At 35.0% G+C, this 12,060-nt stretch overlaps 1 protein-coding gene across 2 annotated transcripts in view; it reads left to right on the top strand.

Moving 5' to 3' along the window:
- NDFIP2 (Nedd4 family interacting protein 2) overlaps positions 1-11,548 on the top strand; it is a 45,013-nt gene extending 33,465 nt beyond the window's left edge. For both annotated transcript variants that reach the window (XM_058044882.1, XM_058044881.1), the window contains 4 exons: positions 1,714-1,838; positions 4,867-4,933; positions 8,025-8,130; positions 10,004-11,548. In XM_058044882.1, coding sequence (XP_057900865.1) covers positions 1,714-1,838; positions 4,867-4,933; positions 8,025-8,128 — 296 coding nt within the window. In that variant the 3' untranslated portion in view covers positions 8,129-8,130; positions 10,004-11,548. The remainder of the gene's footprint in view (positions 1-1,713; positions 1,839-4,866; positions 4,934-8,024; positions 8,131-10,003) is intronic.
- The last annotated feature ends 512 nt before the right edge of the window (positions 11,549-12,060 follow it).

Genomic DNA, 12,060 nt, shown 5'->3' with positions numbered 1-12,060 from the left:
GAAATCTGTTACTGTTAAAAGATGGTGGGTTTGGAGAACTTGCTTAAAATAGGGAAATCAAAACAATTTATCTAGGCTCTCTCAAATGTAAATGTGTCTTAGAAAAATAGGTAAATGTTGGGGTCACAATGTTGCTCTGTAGGGGTGGTTTTTAGCAGGAGTTGAATTGGTTTTGTTTGTTTCCTCTGCATATGCCAGTTTGGATCAGCATTTGCTCAAAGTTTTGGGTTTTTTATTTTGTTTCTTGGCGTCCTTTTAGATTTAATTGTATAAAAGTAAGAATTCTTGTTGCCGCCATCTTTTACCCATACCTCTGAGCAATGCAAGATGTTTTCTCACTTGAACTAAATGACTATTTTGATGTGAAGTCCTCCAAAACTTTTGGAACTTCCATGTGTTTAAAGTTCATGGAATCCTGCTGCAGTTTCACAGACTTGATTTTGCATTTGTGAGCATATCATTGCATCTTCATGTAGATTATTGGAAAAATTTTAATAAGGTTTTAAAGTATAAAAATAATGGGGTTTAATAGATAGTATTTCAAAATGCTTTAATTAAAAAAAAACTATTGAGCAATTTTCTGTTCCTAGTTGTGTGTTCAAACTGTAACTGAAGAGACAGACTCATTTTTCCTCTGATGATTTAATGCCTGAATTTCATGTAGCTAAGTATGGGATTTTAAACACTGAGAATTTGTTGGCAGGGGTTTTGTTCCATGCTGCCCCTCTTTCCTTCCTCTTTAGCCTCCTCTGTGATTCTTATGTTTACTGTGGAGTTCCCTAATGTTTTCAACTTTCCACTGTCATATTCTCTCCAGAATTCCTGAGTTACCTTCCTCTACCAGTTTCTCCAGCTCTTCTGTTTGGTGGCTCTCTTTTTGGATGCCCTCACTGATTTCTAAGCTGGGTCATTCCCCTAATTGTGAATTCTCACAGTCTGATATAATGCATGCAGCCTGAAGTCAATGCAGATGATGATGCTGATTGCCAAGTACATATGCAGATATGAAACTTTAAATTGTTAAACTGGGGGTTTAAAATGTTAATTGAAGCATTAGTAGTAGTTATGCTCAATGTTCTTTTTGTTCATTGATTTTTTTTAACTTGTGTAAAGCTGCCAAGGCTACTTATGTCTTATGAATATAGAGCTAAAAGAGAAGGCATAAATATAGATCTAAGAGACTCATGAAACATCAGCTTCTCAACTTACCTTCATTTCTACACTAAGTTTTTGGAGCAAGAGTGGATACTTTTATTCTGTTAGATCAAAAATGGATAAAGCTAAACATTGCAGCCTTTATACATGCACATATGTGTGCATGTAACTATATTTTTGGTTATAAAGGTGCAGAATGGGTTTTTCTTCTTTGTTTTAATCCAAATCTTGTATGTTATAGTCCTTTTTGTGAATTTACTTTTCGTGTCCAGTATAATCTGATTAGATGTCTATGGCAGTATAATACTTTCTTTTATGTTGGAATTTTCTCTAGTGTAAAGTCGTAGGTTCCAGCCTGTTTACCATTTGCTTTGTCATTAAGTGACTATACCGGGGGAATGTCTGGGTTCAAAGTCAATCTCTGAAAGCCTGAATTACCGGAAGAGAATTAACTGACTGTGTAAGCATGTCCTTAGTAGTTTAAAAGTGAAATTACTGTGAAGTCTGTTTGCTTAGCTCTACAGATTAACAGAAGCTACTGTTTCTTTTATTTTATAGTGGCATTTATTTTCAACTGGATTGGATTTTGTTTATCCTTCTGTATAACAAATACCATAGCTGGAAGGTATGGTGCAATCTGTGGATTTGGTCTCTCCCTGATCAAATGGATTCTCATTGTACGGGTATGTTTCTTGATTCACACAATACAGACTCTGTACAACAAACACATAATTTATTCAAGGATATAATAAGGGAATTGAAAACCACTATTTTTTCTTTTTTTACTTATGACATAGCATTTGATGTTCACATTTCTAGTAAAATAAATACCAAATGACTCATTCCTTGTACAAGTATTTAAAAGTCTACAGAAGTAGAGCAAGTACCTAAAATATCACTGGTATTATAGTGTCATGCATGAAAGATTTATAGATGTCTTAGACTGTTGGGAAAGGAATATAAGAAAGCATTTCTTCCTTGTATTTGATTCTTTTACTCCTTGTAAGATACATATGGGACCAAGTCCAACTTAAATATGAAGTTAGTCACATTTTTACAATATTAAATGCTTAAGTCTTGATGTTTTCACTGCAAAACTCGATACTTTTCCAAAAGGCACAGTAGCTGAATGCAAGTTACTTAGCTAAGTGGATGTTAGATGAAATGTAATGGTGCTTTCTGACCTTGAATTTGGCTTATCTGTGAGACACAACATTTAAAATCCTGTCCCATTTAATGAAGAAAAAGATCTTGGATAACTTACATAGCTTTCATATTCTGCCACCAGTAATCTTTTTTTAAATATTTTTTTCTCAGTGTATGTGTTAGTAACTTGACTTAGACTTAGCATGATAGTAAAAAAATTGTTGAAAGATTGCATGGTCCTTCCTGGATATGCACAGCATCCTTAGAACTTTTTTTTTTAAATTTCCTTTTTGTTCGTTCAGAGCAGGGAAATGCTGCTGGACCAGATGTGATTCTGATGTATTTGTTGGAATTCAGGGGCTGGGATAGAATATATCTTAATAGAGAGAGAGAAGACACAAATTTTTCAGCTGTGCGTTCATTTGGGATATTTTCAGCTTCCCTTAAGGCATACTGAACAGAGGGCAAAAATTGCTCATTGTGTCACTTTTATTATTCCTCTCTGCTGGAAAATGTGCTCAAAACAAATATACAAATTAATATATGCTAAACTTCCTTTAGAACACAGAATTACTGTGTTCTAGACTGCAATTAAATTATTGTATGTAATCCATTATTAATTCCGAAATATTAGAGCTGGCCAATTTCAAGACCTCAGGGATGGAGTTTTTCATAATGAAGATCATAATGTTTCCCTATTGTCTCCCTTCCTAGAGACAAGAGCAGAAAGCTCGTGAGGTGTGTGTTGACAGTCATTATAATGTGACACACAAGCAGGCCTCTGTGCACCAAATTGTTCTGTCTTTTTCTTTCAAACTCTTCCTTTTTCACTCAGGGTCAGTAGTACAAAATTTTTAGTGTCTAAACAGCCTGAATTAATGTATGCTTGATGTGTATCAGTTTTTACTGGGGAAAAGGAAGGGGGTAGGGCGAACAAAAGCACAATTTTGCTATTGGGGAGGTTCTGCAGCCATGGCTGATTCTGCCCAAGGAGAGTAGGAGAGGGGAGCAGTGCACGTGGGCAAGTATTTGATTGTTGGTTTTAGTGAATCTTCTTTTCAATTGAATGAAATTGTAACTATTAGAAAACTATCTTGATAGGTTTGTGTGTGTATGAATATAGATATATATTTATAAGCACACAAAGATATAATGTTTAGAGAATCGAAAATACTGACTAACAAGTGAGATGGGATCAATGTCAATGTGTTGTCAAAATCCTAGGAATTGCGTATTTATATATGGATAATGTAAAATACCAATTCTTTAGTTCAACTTAGCAATTCTGTTTCTTGCTTTTTTTTCTTTGATTGATGGTAAAAATGAATACTTATACTCTTATATACTCAAAGAGTTCACATAATCTGGCTCAAAGAATTCACATAATCTGGCTTTATTCTGGAGCAAACATGTGGATTAATTGAAGAAAAAACCACCTTTATCTACAGTTCTTTATATGTCTTAGATTTTCATCTGGTTGTATATGAGGCCCAGTATCTTTTGTTTGGTTGGGGTTTTTTTTGTTGGATTTCTTTATTTTGTTGTTTTTGTGGGGATTCTTTTGTTTGTTCAGGGTTTTTTATTTCCCCTCCCATACTTCTTGTTAGATATACTGAAATGTCCTAGAAAGGGCAAATGGGAAGCACTAAGCACAAAAGTCAGGATGCAGTAAACATAATGAATGATAGCAGGGTAGAAGCGTATGGGAAGTGTGCAAAGCTGCTGAGTATGTTATTTTCCTCCTCTGGCAACTCTTCACTCATCTCCCCATTTCTACTTTTTGTGGGGGTTTTGGAGACTTTTGATTAGCCTTTTTATCAGTGAAGCATGAAGTCTGGAGTCTGGTAAAGGCACAGATACCTGTCTCCAGTACGATCACACCCTGCCCTCCAGCTGCCTCCCACATCACAGGGAGGACAAAACTGTCTGCCTGGTCACTTGCAGGAACAGTTGAAATGGCACTTCAAGGTTCATTTAGTTGCGTTCAGCTCACTGCTGGGAACTGAATGCTGGTTTGAAAATGAAAAGGCTTTAATGAGTTGGGGGTCTTTATGGGGCTGGTATTCATGGCAGCGATTAACAGTAGGGGGTATACAGAAGGTCAAAAGCTCCCCTTTTGTAGGGTCAGCAGAACATCCCTGTCTGATAAGATTAAACTAATGTGGCTTTTCGTGTTAATATCTAAAGCAGCAGGCTGCTGTAATGTGTTTGGGATGGCAGGCACTGAGGGGAAAAGGGGAAAATCAACAAGTGGTGACTCATTAGAATAAAAAATGGCAGATTACTGGCAAATAATACAAGAGTGTTTTCATATATACATATATATTTTACATGGGTACACACACGTATTTTTTAGAGATTTTTCATTACTTTGCTGCAAACCAACTGATAATAGAAATGTTTTATTTGTGTAATAGACTGCTGTACATATACTAGTTTTGAATTTTAGTAGGATATATTTATTTTAACTTGCTCTTTCCTCCTTGCTTTCTCTATTTGCATAGTGCATTAAATATGTCTTAGTCATCTATCTTACTGCAACTAAGCCTCCTCTATGAATTTCAGTTTTCAGATTATTTTACTGGATATTTCAATGGACAGTACTGGCTTTGGTGGATATTTCTTGTACTTGGTAAGTGGCAGTTGAATTCATTTCTGTTTTGATGTGGAAGTACTCAAAGATGAATCATGTAGCTGTAAATAAGAGTTTTGTAACATGTTTAGCTATGTGCTTTTCCTTAGCTGGTGATAATTTTGTTTTGTTTTTATTTCCATACTATTCATGAGGTTATTGGTAACCATAGTGGTGTTATTGTGTGAACTGTGGACTATTCAAATACCCTTCAGCTCAAAAAATTTTGTTCTGCATAAGGGATTATGTGTAAAACCAAGACTTGTAACTTGTGCTTTTTAAATTGCTTCTACTGTTCTAGGGGTGCAGAACTGTGTAATGAAACTTTGGCCTTATGTGATAAGTAGTAGTTACATGTATAAACCTATATGTCAAGTATTAAATTTTAAGAAATGTGTCTGAGCCCAGGAAGGTGGAGCCTGCTGTCTTGTGCACAGGTCACAAAATGTCCTTTTTGAGTCCTTTGAAATGCAAACTGCATCAGCAGTTGCTCAGTAGGATGAGAGAATGGTTTCATGCTTCCTGATCACAGTGGTCCCATGATGTCAGCTTTCTCTTAAGAGCTCTGTCTGCCCGTGTTTCAAGTCTGATGCACATCAAATTCTACTCTTGTGTTTGTTTTTAATGAAGGTATACCAAAGCCCAACCACTATAACTTTTCTCCAAGTGTGGATTTTGTAATTTGGATATGGAATCTGGAATGATTTTCTTTTACACAAGTGAATGCTGCTATGCATTTTAATTTCTGTTTCCAACTCTGGAAGCATGGTAAACTGTTGCTGGTTCAGTAGGTGGCACTCTTCCCTTTGAGTCAATTGATTCAAGTGGCTAACAGCAAATGTTAGAATGAAGCATTGAGTAAGTTAAGAAAAAAGACCAATTCTGAGATCTTCATTGTGACTCACTATTTATCTTGCAAGAAATGTCAAAAATCTTAAACAACATTACCTAAAAATTTCTCTATCTGCCTCTTAGTAGCGTTTAAGGGCATTCATCTCTAATGTCCACCTTTCTCTGCTATTGTGCACTTGGTTGCTTGATATACATAAAACCTGCAAATGTTTAACAGCTCACAGCATCAGTCCCTTGAATGCTTTTGTATTTTTTGAGGTTATTGCATTGAAGTAGGTGAAATGACTCTTTGCAGGCACAAACATCTCCAGATAAGTCTTTAATTAAAACAAAGCCTGTGGTGCCTGAAATTGAGGTTTGACACCTTTTTTCATTAGGATAAAAATAGTGTTCTTCCCCTAGTGCTCCCTCTATGGAAAAAGCCGTCATTTTTCTTTTTACTGGTCTTATGCACATATTCAGGAGGTAGCTCACTTTTATTTGGGAAAGCCTTATTTTTGGTCTGAAGTGTTTGAGGATTTATTTTTTCTTTAAATCACAAGTTGGAATAAAAAGCACTCTGAGGCATACAGTGTGCAGCTGGCAGTCAGCATTCCCTTGTCTTATGTAGGTTTTGCATGAAGTATGCCAACAAAATTTATAAACTGATGAAGTGGCTTTATGGTATTGCTAGAACACCATAGAAGAAGTCTACGTTAAAAAGCTATTTATAATGACATGGAGGAGTATTATCATGTCATGGGAACACTGCCAGCCAGATCTGTGTTTTGTTGTTTTGGATAACCTTTTGTTAGAGCACACAAAGTACTATGTCCAGCTTCTCTCCAGAAGTGAATGAGTTGGAGTCTTTCTTTTGCATAGCCCTTTGACATCCTCCAGCCCACCTACTGCCATCTCCTCTCTTCTGCTGTTCATCGATCGTTTCTTCTCGCTTTCCTTCTTTCGACAGCTGGAAAAATCTGCTTGTGCGTCGCGGAAGAGCAAAGTGGTCTACTTCCAAAGAGCTGTCATGTATCAAAAAATTGGAGAGACACATTTCTAAATTTCAAATTTAAGTGTTAGCCAGTGTTTCTTATTGAGGATCACATGGAAAGTGGAGTGGTTTTTCTTTCTTCCTTTAACAGAGAAATGTAAAGTATGGGTTGAACTTGGACTGATTTTCCAACGTTTATGATGCCAAAAATACTCTACCAAGCACCTAAAGAGCCGCCTGCCCCCATTTTGCTGTTTCAACTTCTTTTCAGTTGAAAGGGGGACTGTCTCTGGTAGCTTTTGGGTAGCAAGTTTTGTAGCAGACTTGCAGTCAAGATCTTACTGAGGAAAGCTAAAACAATCATAAACAAAAATCATTTAAAGAGGAATTGATCGTTACAAAAAATCGAGGGCTCATCCAGGATAGCAGGATGGAAAAGTGCATCATGTAGGAAAGAAAATAATTAAATCCTTTACTGAATTTGTAGAACCTCAGTTTAGATTTTCATTTGAACCTTTGGAGTTTTAATGCACATGTGTGTATTCACATAAGCATATATCTTCAAGGTGCCATTATTGGAAATGTAACTTCTCTGTGACTATTATGTACATCTTTTTCCTCTTAGCTGAAATATTCTTTCAAATGCAATGAAATGTAAATAGTTTAAAAGATTTTGAAATTTAGAGTTGACAAAAACTGTAATATTGACATATGTTGAGTAATTTTCTTTGGCAATTGTTCTTCCTTCTCTTGGACTGGTGTTTTTTTACAGATAGTTAAATCTCAAGTCCTAATCTACTATAATTCATTACTGGCTTCTTGCTAGAGCAATCCTTACTTTCTTATTTTTCCCTCTTTTGACTCACAGTACATTTATTGTGCTTATTACTAAAGGTACATTTTGTGAAGCAGGTACTCTTCTAACACACTAGTAATTTATTTTGAGAGCTCTACTTGAAAAGAGTTTGCAAAACAGATTCTTTTATGTTTCAGGATTTTTTTCATCTTTGTAAGTATTTTCAAGCAGTCTTTTTAGCTGATGACGCTTGAAGTCTAAATCACTAAAATTGGTGGAAAACCTTTCATAAAATTGAATTCTTGCATCACAAGATGAAAGCTGACTTAGTTGTTGAATTTGTGAATGATAAATGAAGACTTCAATTTACTTTGTAGGCTAGGTTTTAAAAATTATGCGAATAAGAATAACGTGGGATAGTGTGTATTTATGTTAATATACCTAATTTTGTGCATTTTCTACACTTCCAGGACTCCTCTTGTTCTTTCGAGGCTTTGTTAATTATCTTAAAGTCAGAAATATGTCTGAAAGCATGGCAGCTGCTCACAGAACAAGATTTTTTTTCTTGTACTGAAGGTAAGCCATTTTTAGTGATGAGGTTATCTTTCCCAGGAAAATGAAGAAGAAAGAAATATTAGAACTAGACAGTCAAACTCCTGTCATGAAGCAGATGTTGCATGGTTTTTGAACATCTGTCACAAATACTTTGTATATATATTCTTCATGGGCTTGGAGATATGTGAATTTTCTTACTTGAAAGCATCCTCAATGCCTCTAGTTGACCCTGGAACTAATATTCCACAACAAATATTAGGAGGAATATATTCTTCCTAAGAAACAGTATCTGCTGCTGTCAGGATACTGTCCTTTGTGCTGGAAAAACTGGCTTTTGTAGCCAACCTGTCGTCAGCAAGTTAGGAAGCACTCATCTGCCTGCATATTAAATCTGGTTGACATGGGTCTGAACATGCAAACAATAGTTGAGTACTGTCTCTCTTTACATGACTGGATTAAGACAGTCATGTACAAGTATGATTATTGTGTATGCAACAATGTGCTTTATGTATCCTTCAGGTAGCTGACTAATCAGCCTGGCACGTATCCACTCTTTTTCTTTTTTAATACTATTTATCCGTTAAGTGGATTTATTGGACTTCACTATGTAACTTAAACCAGGGGTCCTTATTTGCATTCAACTTTTTTAAAATTTAAATTGCATGACAAGGTAAATTTAGCCTAGAAAACGTATTGCAGCATTTTCAGTGCTCTGCACTTAACTAAAAATGCTTAAAGACTATATTTTGGCATACCTGAGAAACTATGTTTGCTGTGAAAAAAAAAGTATTTCATAAATTTTCTTCAGGATTGATCACAGGATTTGATCAATTTTTTTGAATTAAGGTGCAACACATTTTCAAAGTCTGAAAACAGAGACACTATTTGACTGGGGGAAAAAACCTGATTCTTTTTACAGAAGACAAGCACAAACATTTAAAAACAGCTAATGATGAATGTGTGCTATACAATATACACTTGATTATGAAAAGAAATCTGTTAATGTAACTGTGACATGATATTTCTTTTAAATTTGCTTTTTTTTCCCCCCCAAATTATGCAGTAAGTTAATTAACTGAGATGTGTATTGCTTTTTGGCATTCAATATAAATTAGCAACTACATGGCAGCATTGCCTTTTTGCAACAGTTAGATATGGCTCCTTTTCTTAGTGTTGTGGTAACCTCTTCAGAATACTGTAATTTGTAGATGTGACTGAAAATATCTGTTAGCTTTCAGTACAGTAAAGTTAAAAAATACTGTTTTTAAAAAGAGTTGTTAGGACTAAATGGTATTTGGGAACTGTAGTTTGAAGAGAATAGTGAAAGTGTAGGGTAATGCAGTCTGGGATTCCTTGCTCTTCTGCAGTTAAAATTCTGTGTTGGGAAGAAGCGCTGTTTAACCCAGGACTTACTGAAGTTAATGAGCTGTCCTATCAGAGTTCATCTGGCTTTGAATTTTTTCTTTACCTGTAAGCACTGCTGAGATGCATGGCTTGTGGGCTTATAAGGTCAGTGGGTTGTTTAGAGAGATGAACACATAAATATTATGTTTTTGAAGCATCTTAAGTACTGGAATAAGAAGTTCAAATTAATTGCTATTGCATTTAAATGTCCTTGTTCTTGCATAGACAAGTAAGCTCCTCTAAAGTGACTCCTCTACACTAATTCTTAGTTTTAATAAAAAATAACACCCCTACAGTTTGAAATATTCTCAGGTGTTCTTCTGAAATCATAACAGAATAACAGAAAATGTTTGTGGTTTTTCTCCCATCCTGTCATGGGGGGTAGGGAGGCTGCTGTTTTGCTTGCAGTTCAGGTTTGCTGGTCACTTAGCAACGCTGCTTCTGGTGAGTCACGGCGATGAACTGAAGTGCAATTTTTCTTTATCTCCAGACTGCATCGAACAGACATTCCTTTCCTATGCTGGTGTGAAACTTCCAGATGATCTCTAGCCCTCCAAGTTAATAAGATAGAAGACTACTAAAACCAGAAGACAAATTAATGAAAATACGGCTTCAAAAATGAATGACAGGATGGCTTTATGATCAAGTACCAGTTCTGGTCATTCTAGTAAATATTTATAATTGCTGCCTTTTGTTTTAGCACATTTGTATATGTGCTTGTTAAAAAGATAGTATTGAAGTAAGAACAAACTATCTATAAGTATAGATTAGGTACAGTCAGACTCAGTTAATCTGTGCTTGTTGTATCTGAAAGATTTGAGTGGTAACTTGTTCCACAGCTTGTGTGTACCACTGACTTGGCGATCTGAACTTCTGAGTACAATGAAATGCATTAAATGATTCAGATTAACCAGTTTAGACAGGTTTTTTATATAATTTAGATTCATCTAATGATTGTATAGAACATTTTTAAGTTTACTAAACCCCAAAATTCCTTGTCACAAACTTATATTCGCCAATATTTTATTGAATTCAGCCCAATATACTGGTTTGTGCTAAAACTGATACACTTTGAGTCCCCTGTAAATAACTCTGCATAAATGACTGTTTTAATTGCTTCTTAGGAAATATGTCAAAATATATTTTGTAACAGCATATTCTCTAAATTTTGTTTAATCCTAGAGCTATATACATATTTTTTGTTAATTGGCTGTTAAAGGTTTAGTTAGTAGTAGATGTAATTTTGGAGGCTTGCATTCTTGAGGTCACTATAAATACAACATTCACATTGAGTGCTTCTCAAAAAAAATCATACAACTACTTTATAATGGTTCTTTAGAATAAATACATTGCCATTTCATAAGAACAAACAAGTTTAAAAGCAAGGTAATTTGGGAAGTAATTATGAAGGGAAAAAAAATCTTTTAAAGCTCTGAAAGTAGACAATGTGTTTTACTTCTCCCTTTATTAATTTAAGGAATGCCATTATGTTCTTATAAATATCTCTTTAAGGGGTACTGTCTGCAGTTCATGCACGTGTAGTTTCTTTTAAAGTTTGTGAAATTTATGCTTCTTCTTTAAATAGAAGATGACATCTCTCAGTCCTTTGTACAACTGGAATCTCAGTTGCAAAAATACATTGGCTGTTGGTTGCACCTTTGAGGAAAAATGTACAAATAGTTTCCTCCATTTTTCTTTTTAATTACAATTCTGTTTTTTTTATTACTAACGTTAAAAACAGTGAGGTTTATGTTGTGTTAAGCTAGTGCTGTATTGAGTTTTGTATCTATAATTAATGTTTAAAATATACATATGTAAACATTTTCATTTTCCTAATCTTTCAGAGATAACTGTTAGTGACTAAAACTTTAGGGGCACTTCTACTTCTCAGCTTTTTATGGAAGAGAAAGTTAAGTATTATGTTCAATATCGTATTGGGATTTCCTTCTAAACTTCTGTTTGTTTCTGTGTTCTTTTGCATTCATTGTCCAGATGAAAAAGAAGCGAATAATAAAGCATTGCTTTGTTTTGCTAATTATGACTTAATGCTTTTTTGGGTTTTTTTTGTACTCCATGTTGAGAAATGTACACTGCAGTATTTGTGTCAACATGGAATTACAGACAAATTGCTTGGCAAAATAGGTAGTAACCAATCCTCCCTGCTCCTTTTCATTTCATGTTTTATGACAACAAACTGTGAGGACATTTCTTATGAAGAGGTAATGCAACCTTGCAAAGCAGGCAATATTTCTGCATTTTGTATGCTTACCAAAATCAACTAGCACTATTTTTCAACTATATCAATTTTCCCATATTAAGTAGCAATTTCTGGTGGAATTACTTCTGTTCATTCCATGCATTTTATAGGAAGCTTCATACACATACTTTGTGTACTACCTTGGAAAGAATCTCATTTGGTCAGAAAGAATATGCAGAGTTAAAAATGTACACGTTATCTAATCCTCTGTAGTTGATGCATCAGTTTGGAAGCCTGAAATCTCATCAGCAGGAGGAAGGGAACTGGGACAGTATTTTCAAAGACTGCAA

This window comes from Melospiza georgiana, chromosome 2 (genome assembly GCF_028018845.1).
Source record: "Melospiza georgiana isolate bMelGeo1 chromosome 2, bMelGeo1.pri, whole genome shotgun sequence".
In the NCBI taxonomy this organism is placed as follows: domain Eukaryota; kingdom Metazoa; phylum Chordata; class Aves; order Passeriformes; family Passerellidae; genus Melospiza; species Melospiza georgiana.
The sequence above is the reverse complement of the archived record's forward strand: the minus strand, read 5'-3'. Positions and strand labels throughout refer to the sequence as shown.